Source organism: Purpureocillium takamizusanense, chromosome 8, assembly GCF_022605165.1.
Source record: "Purpureocillium takamizusanense chromosome 8, complete sequence".
Classification (NCBI taxonomy): Eukaryota; Fungi; Ascomycota; class Sordariomycetes; order Hypocreales; family Ophiocordycipitaceae; genus Purpureocillium; species Purpureocillium takamizusanense.
The window spans coordinates 1,090,789-1,112,256 of NC_063075.1; the positions used below are offsets into that span (position 1 = coordinate 1,090,789).

General features: G+C 57.4%; 9 protein-coding genes and 1 non-coding gene across 11 annotated transcripts; 6 read left to right on the top strand and 4 right to left on the bottom strand.

The window, feature by feature from the left end:
* Positions 1-358: 358 nt before the first annotated feature.
* On the bottom strand, positions 359-1,045 carry JDV02_008380 (uncharacterized protein). Its single transcript, XM_047989969.1, has 2 exons — positions 906-1,045; positions 359-843 (listed from the first exon to the last, which is right to left on the bottom strand). The coding sequence occupies exons 1-2, from the start codon at positions 1,021-1,023 to the stop codon at positions 428-430; spliced, it is 534 nt and encodes a 177-aa protein (XP_047845975.1). The 5' UTR covers positions 1,024-1,045; the 3' UTR covers positions 359-427.
* A 942-nt stretch (positions 1,046-1,987) lies between these two features.
* JDV02_008381 (uncharacterized protein) lies at positions 1,988-4,299 on the top strand. Of its 2 annotated transcripts, none has more exons than XM_047989970.1 (3): positions 1,988-3,252; positions 3,302-3,623; positions 3,674-4,299. In XM_047989970.1, the coding sequence occupies exons 1-3, from the start codon at positions 2,161-2,163 to the stop codon at positions 3,874-3,876; spliced, it is 1,617 nt and encodes a 538-aa protein (XP_047845976.1). In that variant the 5' UTR covers positions 1,988-2,160; the 3' UTR covers positions 3,877-4,299. The 2 variants fall into 2 exon arrangements, with proteins under 2 accessions (XP_047845976.1, XP_047845977.1); XM_047989971.1 differs by having other exon boundaries at positions 1,988-2,677; positions 2,735-3,623; positions 3,674-4,294.
* A 2,286-nt stretch (positions 4,300-6,585) lies between these two features.
* Positions 6,586-8,955, top strand: JDV02_008382 (uncharacterized protein; the record flags this gene model as incomplete). Its single annotated transcript, XM_047989972.1, has 1 exon — positions 6,586-8,955. The coding sequence occupies one exon, from the start codon at positions 6,586-6,588 to the stop codon at positions 8,953-8,955; it is 2,370 nt and encodes a 789-aa protein (XP_047845978.1).
* Positions 8,956-9,367: 412 nt separating this feature from the next.
* On the bottom strand, positions 9,368-10,732 carry JDV02_008383 (uncharacterized protein). Its single transcript, XM_047989973.1, has one exon. It carries the CDS (start codon positions 10,284-10,286, stop codon positions 9,408-9,410), a length of 879 nt encoding a protein of 292 aa, XP_047845979.1. The 5' UTR covers positions 10,287-10,732; the 3' UTR covers positions 9,368-9,407.
* Positions 10,733-11,436: 704 nt separating this feature from the next.
* On the top strand, positions 11,437-12,118 carry JDV02_008384 (uncharacterized protein). Its single transcript, XM_047989974.1, has one exon. The coding sequence runs from the start codon at positions 11,504-11,506 to the stop codon at positions 12,068-12,070; it is 567 nt and encodes a 188-aa protein (XP_047845980.1). The 5' UTR covers positions 11,437-11,503; the 3' UTR covers positions 12,071-12,118.
* A 191-nt stretch (positions 12,119-12,309) lies between these two features.
* On the bottom strand, positions 12,310-13,833 carry JDV02_008385 (uncharacterized protein; the record flags this gene model as incomplete). The annotated part of the gene is made up of 2 exons (XM_047989975.1): positions 12,310-13,636; positions 13,699-13,833. The coding sequence occupies 2 exons, from the start codon at positions 13,831-13,833 to the stop codon at positions 12,389-12,391; spliced, it is 1,383 nt and encodes a 460-aa protein (XP_047845981.1). The 3' UTR covers positions 12,310-12,388.
* Positions 13,834-14,431: 598 nt separating this feature from the next.
* Positions 14,432-14,518, top strand: JDV02_008386. Its single transcript has one exon. It is a non-coding gene; the product is annotated as a tRNA-Ile (tRNA).
* Positions 14,519-14,811: 293 nt separating this feature from the next.
* JDV02_008387 (uncharacterized protein) lies at positions 14,812-16,544 on the bottom strand. The gene is made up of 4 exons (XM_047989976.1): positions 15,997-16,544; positions 15,410-15,918; positions 15,289-15,338; positions 14,812-15,220 (listed from the first exon to the last, which is right to left on the bottom strand). The coding sequence occupies exons 1-4, from the start codon at positions 16,321-16,323 to the stop codon at positions 14,955-14,957; spliced, it is 1,152 nt and encodes a 383-aa protein (XP_047845982.1). The 5' UTR covers positions 16,324-16,544; the 3' UTR covers positions 14,812-14,954.
* Positions 16,545-17,592: 1,048 nt separating this feature from the next.
* Positions 17,593-20,194, top strand: JDV02_008388 (uncharacterized protein). Its single transcript, XM_047989977.1, has one exon. It carries the CDS (start codon positions 17,612-17,614, stop codon positions 19,304-19,306), a length of 1,695 nt encoding a protein of 564 aa, XP_047845983.1. The 5' UTR covers positions 17,593-17,611; the 3' UTR covers positions 19,307-20,194.
* Positions 20,195-20,204: 10 nt separating this feature from the next.
* Positions 20,205-21,458, top strand: JDV02_008389 (uncharacterized protein; the record flags this gene model as incomplete). Its single annotated transcript, XM_047989978.1, has 1 exon — positions 20,205-21,458. The coding sequence occupies one exon, from the start codon at positions 20,205-20,207 to the stop codon at positions 21,456-21,458; it is 1,254 nt and encodes a 417-aa protein (XP_047845984.1).
* Between the last annotated feature and the right edge of the window lie 10 nt (positions 21,459-21,468).

The following is a 21,468-nucleotide window of genomic DNA, read 5'->3' on the forward strand; positions in this document are numbered from 1 at the left end:
AATCCAGGCCTGATGTGTTTTATAAGGGCTAGCGATTGCTCTGGTTCCTGTCCGTACGGCATCTTCGCGGCCGGGGGTCTGATGAGGGGCCGTGACGGAAGGCAGACGTAGGCTCGTCCCGCGGCTGTCAAGTGGGAGGCGTCACATTTTGGGTTTGATGCGCCACGCGAAAGCCCCTCCTCAGGTCCTGAGAAAGCAAATCTTGGACTGACCAGCTCATCTGCCTTTTTGGCCGCATCTCATGAAACACGCCCGGCTTTGTAGCGCGCGGGGGGTACGTTGCAGATGTGCCATTTCTCCATGTCCCTAGAGGAAGAGCTCATAGTACTCAACTGCGCATCTTTGCGTGAAAACTATGTGAAGGGTATCTATTATTGCCTTGTTACTGTCTTACTTATTTAGAAGCAAATCCACCGCAGCCATCAGATCAATTGCTCGTGTAATAGTTGGCCGCAATAATCTTGCCCAGACCGGCCTGCTTCTCCCAGTCGTCCAGGCTGAAGCGCATGCGAGACCAGTTGCCCATCTTTTCGCCGTCCGGCGGCGCGTGGGCCTTGCCATCAAAGCCCGCGGGCTGCTCATAGAGGAAGAAGCAGTAGCGGTGCGGGCCGCTGCCGGGCGGCGGCGCGGGACCGATGTAGTTGCAGACGAAGGGCTCCCTCGCCGTGAGCACGGACTTGCCGTCCTTGTTGAGCTCCGGCTTGAGGCCCGGCTGGACCCAGTGCAGGATGGGCCCGAGAACGGGCAGCGTCACGAACGGCGCGTCAATGTCGATTCCCATGACCAGGTAGGTGGCCGCGGGGTCTGCGCCTTCAAAGACTAACCCGGGGGCGGACTGAGCCTCTGGCAAGGAGTTAGTTGGTTTTGGATCTGCGATGAGTGCATTCGCACGTCTCAGTGCGTACCCGCGCGCGGAATGTATAGGCCTGGCTCGACGGTGTGCTTGCCGACGGTGAGGCCCAGCACCTTGGACTTGTCCTCGGCAACCGCCAGTCCGGTTTTGACGCTCTCGTTGGAAGGCATTGCGGCAGTGATGTGTCGTTTTGCGGTCACTTCAACTCCGAACGGATTGATATAAAAGGAGCCTGATATGTGTTTTACGTTGAATCGTCTCCGTCACTCATAAACGGCGAGACGAGGCCGGACTTAGCTGCCCACGGCAGACATAAGTCCGACGCATCCGCTAGCATGAGACTGTCGGGCCGGCGCCGGCAGCCATCCAGACGTGGTTCCGGCGTCGCCGCCAATCACGCGGCGGTAATCCCGATCGTCTGGCAGATGTCGGGCGAGGGCAGCAGCGTGCATTCTGGTGAAATAATTATGGGCCGTGAGGATTGAAGGTTCGCGGCTGTAGTGGGGGATCGCACAAGCTATGTCCCAAACTTGACGCTACATGTAACATCCACGCCGTCAGAGTACATGCACGTGTGCCCTCAATGCCATGAAACTAGTGGATGTGAATTGACGTTGTTGAGAGAGCATAGAGAAGAGCCTGACCCCGGGCTAAAGACATAGTTATAGGGGAAGGGACACCGGCGTTGCTCAGGCACTTCATATCCAAATATTCTCTGTGCGTATGCCATCGGTGTTACTTGTAATGCTCCGATGTTGATACGTTGGTACGACGTAGATAGTTTGTTTATTTTGACAAGCCGGTTCTCCAATAACGTAGGTGGGAGGCATTGACTGGTCATGCAAGGCTAGTAAGTTAGGAGGTCCAATACTGGTCTTCAATTGACTTCCATAAAAAGCGATGGACGTTCATTCCTGTTTGCCGGCTTCCTCGGTGTCAAAGGACCGTGTGCCGGGAAGCATGTCCAGATCAGTTCTGACTCGAAAATAAGCAGCATGTCCAGCATCAGCCAAGATGAACTACCTGCAGACCTGTGTCGTCATTCGGCAAAACTGATTCGCAATTGACGCCATCTGTTCCCACTCGGCGTGTTAGTCATCGCACATGACATTCATCTCGTTGAATTAATTATCCCTCGTCTCCTCACACAGTATGCTCACTCGTCTTCGCGTTTCTCATGTTGCAGCCAACAACACCACCCTCACAATTCATCGACCCGCCGTTCCGGTCATCCGCCTTTTTGACGCTGCTACAGAGCCGAGTTGAAAACGTTCCTCACGTCACGCACCAGACGAGCTACCGCAGAGATGACGCCCTCGGCCGAGGCAACCACGTCGGCTATAGACGCCTGGGCAGACGACAGCGCCATCACCGAGTCGCCCATGGAGGACGACGACGCCCGATCAAGAGCATCCGAGGCTTGGTCCGACCACTCGCCGGAGCGCCCGCTCCTGGTCGCTCCCGAGGCAGAGACGTGGACGCCGCCGCCCGGCTTCACCTGGATCCAGGTAGCCATCATGCTCAACGTCTTCCTCAACGGCTTCGACGGCACCATCACCGCCGCAACGTACGCCGTCATCAGCTCCGAGTTTGACGCCGCCAACACGGCCTCGTGGCTGACCACCTCGTACCTCGTCACCGCTGCCGCCTTCCAGCCGCTCTATGGGCGCGTCTCCGACATCTTTGGCCGCCGCGTGTGCTTCTTCGTCTCGACCGTCACCTTTGCCGCCGGCTGCCTCGGCTGCGGCATCGCCCGTGATGTCGTGTTCCTCAACATCATGCGAGCGCTGACGGGCTTTGGCGGCGGCGGGCTCATGACAATGGGTAGCTCCGCATTGTGCTTTGCCCATTCATTTTTAGACGTACTGACTCGGGTCGCAGCAACCATTGTCAACTCGGATATGATTCCGTTTCGGAAGCGCGGCATGTACCAGGCCATGCAAAACGGCATCTTTGGCTTCGGCGCCATCGCGGGCGCCTCGTTTGGCGGCACAATCGCCGATCACATCGGCTGGCGCTGGTGCTTTCTCCTGCAGGTTCCCATCTCCGTCATGGCCTTTGTCGTCGGCTGGCTGGTCCTCAGGAACCAGAGCGGCGGGCTCTCGCTCGACGACGGCCTCGGCGCCGCCTGGAAGAGGGTCGACGTTTCGGGCGCTCTGCTGCTCGTGGCTGCCATCTCGATCCAACTCGTGGGGCTGAGTCTCGGCGGCAACGAGCTCCCATGGACGAGTCCCTGGGTGATTGGATCGCTCGTCGGGAGCCTCGCGCTCTTTGCTGTCTTCTTTCGCGTCGAGGCGACGACGTCTGCTATCCCCGTCATTCCCTTGCGCATGCTCAAGGGGCGTCTGCCGGTGGCCACGCAGATTGCCAACGTGTGCGCCGGCATGGCAGCGTATGCCGTGCGTATCCCAGCCTATCGATCGTGGTCATCAGCTCTGACAAGCGCAGTACCTATTCATGTTGCCCTTGTTCTTCCAGGTCGTGCTGCAAGACTCGGCAACCAAGGCTGGCGCTCGCCTCGCGATCCCATCGTTGGCGACTCCTATCGGCGGGCTGGTCGCCGGGGTCGTCATGTCGCGATGGGGACGGCTCATCGGCCTCATGCGCTGCGGCGTCGTCCTCATGACGATAGGAAACGCCCTGGTCACGTCCTTTGGGTTCACCGATCCGTCGTGGAAGTATTTCGTCTACATCTTCCCAGCAAACCTCGGCCAGGGCATCGTGTATCCGTCGATTCTCTTCACCTCGTTGGCCTCTTTCACGCATTCAGGTCCGTCCGTCCCCAGCACTTCAATCCGGCCACAAGGTTGACAGAAACAGACCACGCCGTCTCCGCGTCGACGGTCTACCTAGTGCGGTCCCTTGGTACCGTATGGGGCGTCTCCATCACGTCTGCCATTGTGCAAACCTCGCTCAGCGTCCGCTTGCCGGACGCTTTGGGCGTGATACCAGATAAATGGACAGTAGGACCTTTTCTTTATTCGTCATTGCCTTGTCTGCCATGTAGAGTCCGAGGGGCGTGAGCTGACTTGACTAGTTGATTGAGAAGATCCGACATTCCGTCGACGCTCTGGATGATTTACCGCCCGACCTGCAGCTCAAGGCCCGCCACGTCTACTACGAGGGCATACAGTACGCCTTCGGCGCGTCAACCGTCATTGCGGCGGTCGCCGTCGTCGCGGCCTTTGTCGCCAACGGGACGAACCTGCGCAAGACAAACTAAATGCAGATGCCCTGCTGCCATTAGGTAAGTTGTTCAACAAGCATAGGCGACGCAGCTGGCGTCAAAGGAGGAGGCATGGTGAGGAGCTGGCAAGGTAGGGTACGCTCAAGACCAATACAGCTTGATACAATCATCACCGATGACTGGCGCCGGTCTCGAAAAGAAGACGGTACCATGTCTGGGTCTGGTACAATGTGAATGAATCGAGTCTGTCCACGAAAAAGGCGTTCACCATATTGATGTTGATGTTGGTGTCCACTCAACCCCTCACATATATTGACTGCAGTACCCATTCTGAGCTCTTGTCCGGAGGATCGCCCATCGCGCTTAGCACATTTACATGTACCCTCCGGCGTCCGTCTTCTCTAAATAATGTACAGGTAGGGGTCCTCCTCGGTCATCAATTCGAGCACAATCGTAGTACATGTCCTCCACCAACTCAAGTCCCAAGTTCAACGCTAGGATTTTGCCGCAAAACCCTCATGGAGCAGTCTGGTTGCATGTGCTCCGGTCCGTACCCAACTTTCAGGACCCTTTCGTTGGTGACTTGCACCAGCTCCTATACGTTATTCCCATCCTCCAATGACATGGTCGTAGATCGGCGGAACGATTGGAGCCTGCCAAAGAGGATTCGAGACACACTTGCAATGGCTGCAGTCATAGGAAAGAGGCCTAGGGGTGCATACGCCTTCCTCCTTGACCCATACTATCGGTACGCCGCCGTTGACAAAATAGTGGCCCCAGTGTTTGGGGTGGGTCAAGCATCCAGCAAGTTCCGACCAACATACAGGTTCCACCGGCTTTGTCGGGTCGCAATAGATGCAAAGTGCATCGCGGGCCCGTCCGTCCACAATCATCTTGTGATACCCCGCATACTTGTCAGGCGTGTGGGTTGGTGAGGGAGGCTCACCGACGGTGGTGTGCGAAGGCGGGATCGGGACCCTCATTGATGTCAATTGAAGTTGCAGGCTGCGTGTGAACGGCTAGTCAGATCTGATGATGGAGCGAAATCAAGAGTGCAGAAGTGAGAGAAGAGAGCGAAGTACCGACGTCGAGAATGGAACAGAAAACGTGGCTTTATACAGTCCGAGTATGTTGCTCCATGTCGGCAAAAAGAGGCAGAGTCAGGTGGGAGTTGTGGAATTGACTGGATGAAACGCGAAGTACGTAACATGAGGGTTGTCACGTAAACTACGAACTATGTCCATTCACGATACAGCCCAACGTTAGCTAATGATTTCGTACGAGGCACCTAGAGATAAATTCTTCTACATTCAATGTTGCAAAGCAGCCAACCATGCGCTATGGCGAACACCCCGGGACGCCCAACTTGATTTACGTCGAGTGTAGTTTTTCACAACAGCCCTTTTCTGAACTCAACTGTCTGGTACCACCGTTTGCCTTGTTTCGAATGCCATGCAGCCTGTATAATTTGTTCGCCTGACATTGATTCCATCTGGACGCACCGGGGGGGGGGGACCAGCAAAACTGCTTCCAACTCGTTCGTATTGACGGTTTATGGGTACGTGCATCTATATGGCAATGCCCGCACATGCTCCCTGAAGCCGGGCCGCAGCGCAACTGCCCCTATCGAGCGCAGGCGGGCATGGAGGCAATTGAAGGCGCCCGAGCTTCTCTGCCAAGAAGCTGAACGCGCGACTCCGGGCAACTTGACGTGCAGTGGGCAACTATCAATGCAACGGGCGTGATGACTTTGACCAACTTTGCGCGCAGCCACTGATGGTGCTCAGACACTTTGTCATTGAATGTTCATGTTGTGTAGCGGCCCTCTCTTTGGTGCTCGAGTGACCAAGCGCCCCCGTTCCTCAACTGCGATGTAGTCGGGCAAATGATGATGTTTCATAAGACGCTACTCAACAGCGGCGTGTCCGGACCATACCTCGCACGACTGGTAGAACAATCTGAAAGTCTTTCATACACGTGAGCAAATCCGGTGACGAATTGGTTTCAATCCCGCCTAACTCTTCACACCCAGTCTTGCTCGGTCTTATTACAAACACGCCTGACGCTGGCCTTGTCGCCAGAAAGCGTTGTAAAGTCCCGGGCGGCTGGCTTGTGCTAGCTGAATGCCGTCGGGCTCGCGCTGCGGAGACGCATTTATCCCTGACATCCATATATACCCGGTCCGGATGGCACTGATCAGCCAGCCCCTCAGTCAAGTGAGGCGGGAAGCGTGACGAAGTCACTGTTACGCGCACCAGTCGGCAAGCAGCCGTCAGCTCGGCAGCGAACCCGATGCAATGCCCGAATGAAGCAGGCGGCACGGACTTGCAGAATCGGCCATGAACCCGATGTATGCGTTTGGGTGTAGTCTGGGGAAGTTCCCATTGTTTGCTTCCCGGGTGATTAGCGAACCCCTCTCGCGTTTCCAACATGAATACGCAATATGAAAGGGAAGGGAGCCCATGGTCTGGTGATGCACTGCTCGGTAAGCAGGGAACACCTCGCGTAAGAATTCCAAGCAAGCTTTCTTCCACGAAAGCCCATCATGGCCCCCATAAACGAGCTGCGTGTATCGCTGAGCCCACGCCTCCTTTTCTGGGTTTTGGTCTTGGGCTTCGTCACCATGGTCCGCAGCAACCTCTCGGGTGCGGAGCCTGCAGGCCCAGGGCCTGGAGGGACCGCACCTATCCGGCCATTCCGCCTTGATCAAGTGTCTCTCGGTGATGGCTTGTTTCAAGAGAAGCGCGACCGGCTCAAGTCGTTCATCAAGGAGTATGATGAGCGGCGCTTCCTGGTTCTCTTCAACAACCAAGCCGGCCGGCCGAACCCAAACAGCGTGGACGTACCCGGCGGCTGGGAGGATGGCGGGCTGCTTAGCGGGCATTGGACCGGTCACTACATGACTGCCCTTTCCCAAGCATACGCCGACAAGGGCGAGCCGGCCTTCAAGGACAAACTCGACTGGATGGTCAATGAGCTCGCGGCCTGTCAAGTGGCCATCACCACCAGGATGAACGACGTTTCCCCCAGGGATGGAGACGCCGCTTGGGTCCCCACGCATCCGGGCTACCTGGGTGCGCTCCCGGAAGACACGGTCCTCCGGCTCGGCCCGCCGCGGTGGGCCGTTTACGGAAGCAGTCTCGCCAACAACACTTGGGCGCCGTGGTACACGCAGCACAAGATCATGCGCGGGCTGCTGGACTCGTACTACAACACGAATAACTCCCAAGCCCTCGAGGTCGTGGAGAAGATGGCTGACTGGGCATACCTCGCGCTGATCATTGGCGACAAGAACAATCCAAAGTATACCGGCAACTTGACCAGGGACGACCTCAACTACATGTGGGACCTCTACATTGCCGGCGAGTTTGGCGGCGCCAACGAGGTGTTCCCAGAGATCTACCAGCTGACCGGTGACGCCAAGCACCTGGAGACTGCCAAGGCGTTCGACAACAGGGAATCGCTCTTCGGTGCCGCCGTAGACGACCGAGACATCCTCGTCGTTTCGCCGGGTCACATCCCCGGTCGCCGCCGCCAGGCACGGCTCCACGCCAACACGCACGTGCCCCAGTTCATCGGCTACATGAGCGTCTACGAGCACGGCGGTGAGCGAGAATACCTGGACGCGGCCAAGAACTTCTACGGCTGGGTGATGCCGCACCGCAGGTTCGCGCACGGGGGCATCGGTGGCAACTACCCCGGGTCCAACGACAACCCGGAGCTGTTCCAGAACAGGGACAACGTTGCCAATGCCATGGCCCACGACGGCGCCGAGACGTGCACGACGTATAACCTGCTCAAGCTGGCGCGCTACCTGTTCCTTCACGAGAATGATGCCGCGTACATGGACAACTACGAGCGTGGGCTGTTCAACATGATTGCTGGGTCTCGCGCGGACACGTCCGACAATAGCGACCCGCAGGTCACCTACTTCCAGCCGCTCACCCCCGGCACCGTCCGAGACTTTGGCAACACGGGAACCTGCTGTGGGGGTACTGGGATGGAGAGCCACACAAAGTACCAAGAGACAGTCTACTTTCGCTCCGCAGACGGATCTGCGTTGTGGGTTAATCTTTATGTTCCGTCCACGCTCAACTGGGCGGCCAGAGGTTTCCGTATCAAGCAAGAGACGGGCTTTCCAGGCGAAGACACGACAAAGATCACCATTGACGGACATGGTCCGCTCGATGTCAAGTTACGGGTGCCGGGGTGGGTGCGTGAAGGTTTTAAGGTCGCTATCAACGGACGCCCAATCTCCGGCACAAAAGTAGAGCCTGGATCGTACCTTACCTTGAGTCGGGCCTGGCAGCGTGGCGACACGGTAACCGTGCAGATGCCGTTTACCATGCGGAATGAGCGCGCTCTCGACCGTCCAGACACGCAGTCTCTCATGTGGGGACCTGTCGTGCTTCAAATCATTGGCAACGCCACCACGGAGAGCGGTTACCATGAGCTGTCGCTCTTCCGCTATCTGAAGCGCGATGGGGACTACGCCCGGGCAGTGGTCAAGCAACAACACCCAACCTCGGCTGGCGATCCGCTCTTCAAGACAGCCGACGGCTTGCTTGTGCGTCCCTACTACATTGGAGACGGGAGCCCAACGTCGTCATACTTTCGTCGTGTAGAGCCAGACGTGGTCTTTGGTACGATTAACACTAAAGTGCCGAACCGGAAGCGCAACGACGGCTTGCCGAACTACGATGTGCCGGTTGAGGGTTTCCCGTCGCCGGGTACGGATGGGCCAAGCTTTCTCGACGTTCTTTGGGACCAGGCGCCTTTCGCGACGCACGTCGCGTTTATACGCGCAGTCACGTCAACTCTGAATTCGTTTGTGAAGGATGGAGTCTATACATCCAAGGAGCGGAATATTATTGTTGAGAAAGCTCTTATGGCAGAAAAGGAACTTGCTCCATAGGCTATCCAGAAAAATATCATCATTCGCCTGCCTCGAACAGATCACTGAATGCCTCTTATTGCTTATTTGTCACCGTCCACCGAGTTCAAGTGAAATCCATCCAGTCCCTAGTAAAGCCACCACCGAAATCACCCAGCCAAGTACCATCATTGGTCTTTCTCATCAAGAATAACATTGCCTGTTATCCCAGTCACCCCATATAAGTTGCTTTGACTGCAGGAGCTGGGCAGCCCCAACGACATGAGAAGCTCATCCAGCCCCCTTGCTTTCGATATGCTTACGAGCTCGTAACCCTCAATATGTTTCTTGGATTACGAGCATGTGGTCCGATGCTTGTTCCGCAGAGTACACGTGCATCTCATCATCCGTCGCGAATCAGACCACGTGAAGCACCCTAATCGAGTATAAAATTGCTTCATGATTTTTTTTATCATTGAATATCATTATAGATCTCATTTATGACCCGGGAATACCTCAAATTTCTCAAAGAATGCGTGCATAGTTTTGGCAAAGTCCTGCTCATTCGTCTCAATTGCAAAGTGTCCCGCGTCAATGAGCTTGACCTCGATCTTTTTCACGTCCTTCTTGAACGCCTCGGCGCCAGGCGCCACGAAAATGGTGTCATTCTTGCCCCAGATCGCCAGCACGGGCACATCTGAGCTGCGGAAGTACTCGTGAAAGGAAGCATAGAGCGGCACGTTAGTGCGGTAGTCGTAAAAGAGGTCCAGCTGGATGTCCTTGTTGCCAGGCCGGTCCATGAGCGCCTGGTCGAGCGTCCACGCCTCGGGCTGGATCTTGTGCGCGTTGGGCGAACCGTCCGTGTACTGCCACTTGGTCACAGACAGCTCCAGAGCACCACGCAACGCATCGCGGTCCTCCTTTGCGCCCGACGCCCAGTACTTGCGCAGTGGGGCCCAGAACTCGGCGCCGAAGCCCTCCTCGTAGGCGTTGCCGTTTTGGCTCACGATGGCGGCAACCTTTTCTGGGTGCTTGAGGGCAAGGCGCAACCCGGTCGGGGCGCCGTAGTCAAAGATGTAGATGGCGAACCGCGTGAGGCGCAGCGCGTCGGCGAAGCCGTCGATGGTCTCGGCGAGGCTGGCAAAAGTATATTTGTAGGAAGGCGGAGTGGTGGTGAAGCCAAAGCCAGGGAGGTCAGGGGCTATTACACGGTATCCCTTTGCCGCGAGGAGGGGGATGAGGTTGCGGAACTGATGCGAGGAAGACGGGAAGCCATGAAGGAGGAGGATGGTGGGCGCAGACGCTGTTGCTGGGCCGGCCGTGCGGTAAAAGACGTTGGTGTCGTTGACCTGAACGGAAGCGACGGAAGCCATGTTGGCGACTCAAATGTTTCTTTCGCTGCTTCTGATGTTTATGTTGCGGGTAGTGCTTGCTCAAGTTGCTTGATGTGAATGAGGGAAAGCTATTACAACAGAGTAGCCATTGATGGAACCGCCCGGCTTTATATACATACACGATGTGCCTGCCTCATCGCACCATGGCGTCTGCCATTTCGTCACAGCGGTTGTGGTGTTGTGTCTTGCTAAGCTGAGTCGCCGCCATGCCACGTTTGGCATTCTACAGCGAGCGCCTTGCGTTCGACATATCCAATGGCAGCTTTGTAATTGAGCGGCCCGGCACCTCTGCCTGGAATCAACCGGCAATTGCAGCTCTGGCGTAGATCCCGCGCCGGCGGATCCGGGCGCTTTCTTGTTCCTCTAAGGAGTGGCGCCCTAGAAGGAAGTTGATCAAGACTCGCTCATTCGAGACGCCATTAGTGGTGCTCGGCTGTAAAGGTTGAAGCTTCATTGCTGACAATTGCGCTACATCAAATTTCACGCACATGTGGTGAAGAGTGAAACACCGCTTGTGACGCTGGTGCTGACATGAAGTCGGATCGGCAGGCGAAGACAGTAAGGACAGATCGCTCTTGACCTCTGCCCTGCAATGACGAAGCGGTCGAAAAGACCGCCAGGTCAGTGATTGGCGGCATATTCCAATCCGAGTCTCATAGCGCTCCGGCTGGTGGAGCTATTGCCTGCCCAGCTCCAGTTGAAGCCCTTCCGCCTTGACAACATGCGAAGTAAGCTATGTCGCTCTGCCTGCTATGAGTAGACGGCTGAACACAAAGGCAAGACAGCGTCCTCATGTTTTTGTGGCAGCTTCGATTCCGTACGTAAAGTCGCATTCAGAATTGTTAGTTGATTATCAGCTCTTGCCCTTCAACGCTGCAGAACAGCAAAGTTCAAGACAAGCCGCTCATGCGCTAAACCACATCAGGGCATTTTCGAGCATCTCAGGAAGCAACTCGGCTTTGAGTCGCGCCGATGACACCGTCCGGCGTTGCCAGTTATGCTTGAGCAAATGGATATAGCCACCCGCGCCATGCTAAGCCTCGATGGCTGGATCCTCTGGGCCCCTGCCTCTAGGGACATATAAATGGCGTGTCGCAACGCTGTTTGAGAAGGTGTGCTGGGTCCGCAACTTACACCAGCCGACACGACGACGCTTGTCCAAGAAGCAGAGCACAGCAACATCAAAACAACACAACATGGACTACTCGGCCCCTCGCACGCTCCACCTCTACTACCGCGACGGTCATGACCGCGTCGAAGTCACCGACGCCGACAAGAGCACAGTGCTCTACGTATGCTACCGCACCAGCTCCAAGCCGCACCAGACCATCTGCCGGGCGGCGACGCACGACAAGCCCGAGACCATGGTCGGGCAGGTGTCCTTCCATCACTTCAAGTCGGACATTGACGTGCGCATGCCGCTGAACCCGGGCGTGGCGATGCGCAAGACGGGCTGGACGAGCTCCGCCTACGAGGTCACGTCGCCGGGGGCGCAGGAGGGGGCCGCGTGGACGTGGAAGCGCGACGGCGCCATGACGAGCAACCTCAAGCTCGTGGACGCTCGGGGCGCGGTGCTGGCCGCGTTTGACAACGCTTCGTGGTCGCTCAAGAAGCAGGGCACCCTCACCGTGCAGGACTGGATGCCGCCGCCGGCGCTGCTGGATGTGATGATCGTGACGGGTCTGGCGAGGGTCGAGTACCAGCGGAGGAGTCAAAAGGCGCACAATGGGGCGGCGATTGCTTCGGCAAGCGGGCGGGGATAAGACGTGATAAACATGCCGTGGTTGCGGGTTTGGTTCAGTGTTACCAATAGCTTATAAGAGCATCTTATACAACAACGAATATTTCGATAAAGACGTACTCGATTCCATCGCGAGAGGACCGAATTTTCAATTTTTTTTTCCTCCTCAAAATGACAGCGCACTGATACTCGAGCATCGATTTTAAAAAGATGTGGCGAGGAACCAAAAGAAAAGGGGGTTCAACGCAAGTCAGTGAGGACGCCCCAGTCAACTGCTGCGTGTATATCTACTCACAGAGACGGCTCCGGCGCATTTTGCTGACATTCAGGTAGTCTAATTTTACCCGGTGGGTTTTCCATGTCTACTCAAAAGCGCCTGCAACCCAGAATCCTCCTGATAACGCTCCAACGCAGAGGCCTTCCACTCGTCCCATTCTAAGCCCTTGTCCACGCCAACAGCGTCTCGAAGGTCGCGGAAAAGGCCTTGGAACCCATCCCAATCTGCATCAAGATCATACCCGCAGCAGAATGCGAACCTATGCTGGAGTCGGCCATTCCGAACATACGTGGCTAGATCTTGGCGTCCCTTTTCCTCCAGCAAGCTTGCGAAAACCATCTCATCGTAACCCAGGTTGTTCTTCCCATCGTAGAAGTCCGCAACAGGCAGGAGCCCAATCGGAGAATTAAAAGCATGTGCAGGTGATGCAGTATGGGCCCACTCCCAGTCAATGATGCCGGTGACGTTGAAATCCTCATCCACGAGGATGTGATCCCCTTTGTCGTCTGCGTGCTTCAGGTAGAACTTCTTGTCGTGCTCAACTGACGGCAAGACTTGAGGGACCAAGTCAACGAGGCAGCGGTGGATTAAGTAGGCGTCTACTGCCAGTTGTGAATACATTTCTTCGCGAAGGATCAAGTCCAAGATGAGTCGCAGTGAGGATAAATGATAGTCTTCTAATGAGGAGAAAGGCCCTATGGTGCGCATTCCGGATTGGACAAAGTCGGTGAGTGATTCTCGAGCAAGTGCGCCGACTTGAGAAGCGCCCGGGGTATCAAGGGATCCGAGGAGGTCAAACGGGTACTTGTGCAGTTCAACAAACGTCTCCGCAAGCTGGCTCATAACCTTCTCCCTCTCCTGCTGGGTTGCGATGGACCATCTCAGAGACTTGCCCGGCAACTTCTCCATCAGAATGTAGCCAGCTCCGACAGGATTATCTGGATGTTCGAGTGCGAAATCGTACACTCTAGGGGCTGGTACACCTGTCTGCGCAAGAAACATGAGGGTTGCGACTTCACTTCGGATGATGTAGTCTCGCACTGCTGTCGGAGGCGAAGTGGTGTTGAACCGGCGGATGCGGGCAAGCCAAACGATTCCGTCATCAAAGCGAACCTCGATATGATAGTTCATTCCTCCCATCACGCTGCTTCGTGTTGCTCTGTCATACTGGAGAGGCGGGATAGTGCAACGCATGCCATGCCGTACGAGGCTAGCTCGAGCGGCAAGAGCATGGGTGTCTATCTTTTCGATCAGCTTGGTGAGTTCACGCCTCTCGGCATCTTTGGCCGCGGGGTCGTAAGCATCCGCGTCCTGACAGTTGCGCGTTAGCAAGAAATCAGTGTTCCGTGCAAGTGCCTTGAGCATTGACTAACCTTCCACTGGGGACAGCTGTGGAGGCCGGGTCGGATATGTGTGGAACACAGGTGGCGGTTGCAGAGCACGCAATCACCAACATTGCGGACAGCTGGCCCATCGCAGCCCTCGAAATCGCAATCCCACAGAGGCATGTTCGAGGGCTTTGGAGGCGAGAAGAGAGCCTAGAACAGAAACGAGACAACGGTCTGCCCCGCCAAAGGACGACAACGTGGGGCGGGGGAGCCTAATAAAATGGGGGGGCTTGCAACATGGAAGAGTAGATATGCATGCCCGGGCGCCGCCTTTCGCGGCGCGGGTGCCTAACGGGTCGATCAAAAGAGAAAACAGTTGTCACGGTAGGGCAATGCAAGTGGTCATCTTGTTTCACAGACACCCGCAGGGTCTGAGCCGTGTCTGGTGGTTGGCCACGCTCGTTCCAACAACATTGAAACTGAGTTACTCATGTTGAGTTTTTTTTTGTCCCCGTCTCAGAGACATCTCTGGACCCAGACCAGACCCTGGACGGACGTGTAAGTCCCACTTGGTTCTTGACAGCATCCCCGCCCTAGCTGCGATCCACCCACAACGCGCGCAAATTCACAAGCCCACTCGCGAAAAGACGCAATTTTACGAGCTCCATATCGACGACAACAAAAGAGCCCACAACACGCCATGCGTCTCTCTCAAACACATAAATCCATAGGGCACATTTGGTCGTCTTCTTCCCAATAAGGACAAGCACCATATCATGGTTCCATAGCTCAGTTGGTCCAGAGCGTCAGCCTAATACAAGCACTTGTAAGCTGAAGGTCGAGGGTTCGATCCCCTTTGGGACCAGGTGCCTTTCTTTTTTGCCCTTTGATCGACTTGTTCCGATGATGTGCGGTCAAAGCGCAACTTGGAAGGGGGCTGTGGGCTCTGTGTGGCCTGATTATGACCACATGCAGACCAGATGACATGGACATGTCCGGCCTTGGCTTTTTGTCACTTGATAATGCTCGAGTGGGAGAGTCTTTTCGGATGGCGGCGCCCAAGTCTAGAGCATCCGTACTTTCTTGACGCAAATGTGGAGTTCTAAAGAGAAAAGGAACGGTACATGTTTGTTTGATACCAGACGCTACCGAAACGCCGTCTAAGTCTACATGTACAAATACTCCATACATAGTTCGTGCCAAATGTGTCCCCGAACTGACGAAACCTCTCAACTGTGTACCAACAGATCAACTCCATAACCCGACCTAACCCTTACGCCAGCGCTTGCCATAACCTCCGACTATTTGCCCATGTACGGCCCTGGCAACTCCATGTCTTCAAAATGGATCGGGGGCCGATCCTTCGATCCCATCTCCCCTCGGCTTTCAAGAGGCGTGTCCCGCCCGCTGTGCGCCGACATGGAGCTCATGTCCTTGCGCAATATGTACTTGTCAAACATGGGCTTGATGCCCGGGACGGACAGCGCGATGAGCGTGGCGCTGATTTCGGCGGCTTCGACGCAGAGTAGCTTGAGAAGCGCGTAGCTACCACGTTCGCCCTCGTCGTCTATACAAAACCATGAGCATCCCATCCATGATCAGGTTCTACATAGTCGGGGGGGTTAAGTTACTCACAGGCATACCACATGATGAGTGGTATCCGTGTGGCAGATATGCCAATCACACTACATGGGCGTGGACGTGGTCAGCGGTCGTGGTGTCCAGTGGCTGGGGAAGCTCTCGACTATTCACTCACATGATGCCCGGCAACAGTATGCAGGCAAGCTGGACCTTTTTCCTCCGGGTCGTTTTGAGGATCCAGAGCATCGCAGCGGGGAGGCCGAACAGAAGCAAGTCACAGAGCAGCGCGACGCCGGAAATGGCGAGATTCGTCGTAGCCCAGTCCACGCACTGGAGCTTCAAGTCCTCCTCCTCCGTGGCCGCTACCCACAGAAGCGTGACCGGCTTGCAGTGGAAGACGATGATGGCAACCTGCGCCAGGAAGCCTAGCGTCACCATGCCGAGGATGACCTTGACGCAGATGAGGAGCTCGCGGTGCAGGTTACACATGCGGTAGTAGAAGGCCAGGCCCGATGTCCGGCAGAGCCACAGCGACGTGGTGTAGGTCAAGTGGGCGACGGCATCGAAAATCTGGATTCTTTCGAACGTGTTGTCGTCCATGAACATGTCCCATTGGTCAAGGTGTCGTCCGGCGCCGAGACTGATGATATATATGCATAAGCCAACAAAGAGCAGATATACCGCCTAAGACACAAAAAGCGACCCGAGTCAGCATCAACATGTCCGAGTGTACAAGGAGAGGGGCATGGACAAAACACCCACCAGTGATGCGAGCGCGAGGCCATCGTCGACGCCTACGCCGAAGCGCTTGATGATGTATCTTCGGGAGAGCAGTCTACAGACGACCACGGTGACGACGAGGACCGTGAGGGTGGCGATGATGGCGATGGCCGGGCGGTCGTAGTTTTCTCTGAGATGCTCTGCGGTAAACCACGGGGCGACATTGTTTTTCTCAATCTCTTCTCGGACTGCGGCCTCGAGCTCGGCGTCGCTCATCTGGGCCACTTCAGTAGACCAACTCATGTTTGACGACCCCTGCCCGGGCAGCACAGAGAGCGTCGGGGGGTTAATGAGTGACGAAGAAAACATTACATTTCAAGTGTAGGGCATGAGATGCGGCTCAGGTAGCGCCGCCCGCGCGCGGCCATGCCCACAATATATTCTTTCTGGAAGCGTTCAGCTTAGTCTGGACGGTCTTCTGAGCCGACAGGGATGTAGCCACTTGGATATCTCACACTTTTGCCGGACCATCGTGGCATGTTCAAGGTATGTCGCAATTAAAGTTCATAGCGTGACCTCGTCCGCCGTACATGTAGGCTTAGGTGCCGTCAGTGTGGGTTGGCGCTCTCGTTTCACTTTCGTCGCACTAGCATCAAGATTCTTTATGCGCTGACTGTCCAGCTACTACTAACAACTGCTGATCTACGCTCGCAAATCTGAAAATCGAACGACGAGGAAGATCCAGGGCGAGGGGACGGGCCCCATCGGATCAGGCACCAGACATCAATGGCCCACCCGCGCACCACAGGGCTGCAACGTGAGGACCTGGTGTCGACGGGCCTCGGAGGCGCTCTACCTGTCACGGGGGGAAAAAATAGTAGCAGGTTCCGATGGTGAGGGAGCCACTGTGGACCACCCTTCCGGACGTGACTTTCACTTGACGCTGGGGGGGTCCCATGGGGGGAGGAGCCCGGGGAAACGTCATCGGCCCGAGACGAGCTCGGACTTGAAGATGCCGATGTTTAGGGTCCGGACGTTCGAACGTTGTACCTGATCTCTGACTCTAGGACGTCAGATTGATATCCGCCGAGGGTGAAACTGATCGGACCATGAGCCGGCGATCTGCTTGTGAGCTCTGCCCTTCCATGATGTTGTTTTTGTTTGGGCAGAAACAGTCAGCAGGTGGCTAGAATTGAAACATGCTCGCGGGAAAAGTGTAGTATTGCACGGCTGTAATACTTTTTTTTATTTTTTGGCTTTGAGTAGTACGAAACTTGCAATCGTCGCCGCGAGATGCATTTGCAGGGCAAGAGGCGTCCGAACAAACAAGACGAGGCGGCGGCGGGATCATATGTCAAGTGCCGGCCGGCAGTGGGTTTCATGTTGATCGCGCTCGGCGATGAAGACCGAGCTATAGCGAGCGGCGCAGTAGCCGCTTACACACACGATTTGCTGCACGTCTGCGAGGTGTGTGTGTTGGTTGCAGATGGGCGTCTTCAAGACGCGCGTCTCGGAGAATTCGCAACTCCAAAAGGACAGAGGGGTCATCCACCAACCGTGTGGGATGGCGTGACTGATGTGCGGGCTCTCCGAGCATCAACGTGAACTCTCCCCCCTCAGCTTTGGACCTCGGCAAACAACCAAACAAAACAAGACAATGCATGCCGTCGTATCGCTCGCCCTTGTGGCCGTCTGTGCTGCCCCCCTTGTCGGCGCGTCTGCGGCGCCCCGAGGTGGTGCAGCATCTATCAAGCCCAACGTCGAGAGCGCCGCCGCAAACGCAGCCCACGTCTTCAACGCCGTGCACTCGGCCGGCAGGCAATGGGGAGCCGCGCTCAACCACAACGGCTTCGGCTTCTTCCCCGCCGTCGTGCCCAGGGGCACGCTCCTCTACCACGGCGCCGCCAGCCCGGACCCGCCCCGTGGCCCGGAGTGGCTGGCGTTTGAGATGGAGCACGCCGAGCTCTTTGCCCAGTCGTGGCGGCAGGACGATGAAGGAGATGGAGAAGAAGAAGGCAACGGCATCGCGTCAAGTCGGACTTCTTGGTCGCCACGAACTCACATCCACGCCGCCACCGCCTCACAACAAAGGCCGCTAGCCCGCGGCATCATCAACCGTAGGGGCTACTTTCACACGTACCGCGCGCGCCGCGACCTGAAGCTGCTGTACATCGACGGTATGGCCGCGGCCAAGTCGAGCTTCGGGCCGCTCGACTCGCAGGACCTCGTGCTGCGCGAGAACAAGACGGGTCCGTTGGACGACAACATGTGGGACGAGGTAGGCCGCGCGCGCGACGTGTGCCGCTTCGTCACCGAGGTCGGCATGGACGGTTTCGTCCGGGTGGAGATTGGGTTCGAGGTTGTCTACTGCGACGACTTCGCTACCGGACTTGACCCCGTGAGCGTAACGCGGTCGTTTATGCCCCCAAAGGAGGAGGAGGACGGCGCGGCTACGACGCAGAACATGCTCATGTATCATATGGCGCGGGCGGCGAGCCGCGAGTACGACGGGCTGGGGAGTCGCTTGCGGCTCGACTTTTCGTCCATGGTTTCGGGCTTCTTCTTCTTCTCTCCCATCAAAAACGTTTCGAGTAAAGCAGATGCCGCCGCTTCGCCCGATTTGATACGCCTCGGCGCCGCCGCCAGCATGGACGAGCTCCTGGATATGAAGCACCACCTGCGTGACGTGTGCCTCCGACCGAGGAGATTCACCGTCGACTGGCAGTCTGCTGTGGTGGACGGCCTGGTCGACCGCTTCGCCGACAGGCTGGCGTCGATGGCGTCCGGGAAGCTGTCGGCCGAGTACTTTATCGGGGAGCTGGAGCGAGCGACTCTGGTGTACTCGGATGCGCCAGCCCTGCCCGGTGATCGTGCGGCGGCTCGCAACCGGACGGCCGAGGCGGTTGATCGCTGTACAGAGCATCATCTCTTGCCCGCCCTGGCCTACCAAGACGAGTGGCATTTGCAAGACAAACTTATTTACACCGCCGTCGAGGCCGTAGCGCGCGACATCTGCCAGACACTCTTTGAGGCGCTCTCTGCACTCCGACGTGCTAGAGTCACGGATGGGCCACGCATTGGCGAGGAGGCCATTGACCGCAGCCGCGAGGCGCTCCGTCACCTCATGGATCGTCTAGCGTGGACAGAGTGGAAGAAGCCGCGGCCATGCCCCGTCGACCAGGTATCCTTTGTCGCCATGTACCCCTTTGGCGACGCCGAGGACCACTGGCACCCAGGGTGTCGGTCCATCGAGGACCTGTTGGGGTTCGGTAGGCACGGCTACTGGGACCGTGACTTTCTATCGCCGAAGGACGACGACGACGACGACAGCGTCGACGGCGAACTACGATGATGGCGTCCTCTCCAGGACGAGGCATCGTGAGCCCCGCGCCGCGAAGCGCCGTGCCACTTGCAACAACACAACGATGGAGAGCGCTGGCGTCCGCGATGCCGCCACATTGGCTTTGCCCCTAATTGTGGTGTCACTAAGACATCCTACGACGAGAACGCGCGAGGTTCCGACGGCAAACAACAAAATAAACGACCAGTTGTAGTGGACTCGTGCCGAAAGCTTCACAGTATTGCTTGCGAACCCCTAAGCCGTTCAAGCGAGATCCAGCCCGGCTCCGCCGACCGCGCATCCAAATCACCATTTTCTCATCCCGTTCCAAGCAGATGTCCTAGTCACAACCGCTAACAGGGTGCCCGAGGAGCCGATCCGGCTGGCAACGACGAGAGAGGGGAGGGAGGGGCAACGATGACAATCCGGGGACTCGCCCCGTCCGTCTCTTCTTCGACCCCAAACAGGGACAAATCGTCTTTCCCCGCATATCAGCAAAGAAGTTCGCGTGGGCGGCGGGCCATGACAATTACTTAGTACAGTATAGGCTCGGTCACTGCGCTTCTTTTTCTAAACCCTGGCGGATGCAACGTCGTCAGCAATCATCTCCATTCTCCACGTTCCCCTCCCCCGCACACGGCGAACATATTCCCGTCGGCTAGTTGTCAACACCCATAAGCACACACAGCGCCAACGGTAAATCATCCGACGCCGCGGAAGAGGGCGGCAGCGGTTGCAGCATCACATGGGCGTGCTTCGTATAAGAGCTTGCCCGCGCCTCGCGCTCAACCTCTGCGGCAGAGCATATCCTCATGCAGTCGACATGATCTTATTATCCTGCTCTCACTAGGGGAGTGCGAAATCATCAAGAATCACTGCGGCACACACACACACAGAGAGAGAGAGAAACATGGGCCCTCTAAACCTGCTCGTGCTCGCCGCCGCCGCCGCCTCCTGCGTCGCGGCATCATCATCGTCGTCGTCGTCGTCGTCGTCTTCAGCGCGCTGCAAGACGGACCACGACTGCAGCCTCAACGGCGTCTGCCGGGGCGACTCCCTCTGCCACTGCGACCCAGGCTGGCTCGGCGCCGACTGCGGCGTGCTCGACGTCCGCCCGGCCAAGCGGTCGGCCGGCTACAACCTCACGGCGCAGGGCACATCGTCCTGGTGCTCGAGCGTCGTGCGCGACCCCCACGACCCGACGCTGCACCACCTCTTCGCCTCCGAGTTCTCCCACGGCTGCGGCCTCGACTACTGGGCGCCCTACAGCCGCATCATCCGCGCCGAGTCGCGCTCCGGGCCCGCCGGCCCCTACGAGTTCGCCGCCGAGGTCCGCGCCGCCTTCGCCCACAACCCGACCGTCGTCTACAGTCCCGCCGACCGCGCCTGGCTGCTCTATTACATCGGCTGCCCGACCGACGTCGTCGCCGCCAAGTGCACCTCTAAAGCCTTCTCCTGCGGGCCGGGCAACTCCAACAACGGCGAGAGCGGCATCTCCGTGCTGAGCAGCCGCGACCTGCGGACCTGGACCGCCCACGAGCAGGTCATGAGCGGGACGGACGACCGCGATGCCTGGGACGCCGACGTGACGAACCCGTCGGCGTTTCCCCTGCGGCGGGTACGCGGGCCTCACAGTGGCGGCGGTCGCGGCGACTGCCACTCGTCATCCGCCATGCTGCTCGCCTACCGCGGGTGCGTCTACAACTGCACAGCCAACGAGCTCATCAACCTCGCCGTCTCCCCGACGGGCTTCCGGGGCCCCTACCGCAAGGTGCAGTCGCAGCCGCTCTTCCCCAACCTCAACGAGGACCCCTTCATCTGGCAGGACCGCCGCGGCAACTGGCACATGCTGCTGCACTCGCTCGAACCCGAGGGCGGCTTCGGCGACGGGCCCAAGGTCGGTCGGCACGCGTGGGCGGAGCACTACAAGGGCCCCTGGACGTTTGGCAACAAGACGCTCGCCTTCAGCACCGAGGTCCAGTACGACGACGGGACAAAGGTCGACTTTTACCGCAGGGAGCGGCCGCAGCTGCACTTTGCAACCGACGGCGTCACACCGCTCGTCATGACGACGGGGGTTCAGCCCAAGGGCAGTCCGATGAGCTATACCGTCATTGTGCCCATCGGAGACGCGGGAGAACGGGCTCAGCATGGAATATACTAGACAATTAGCC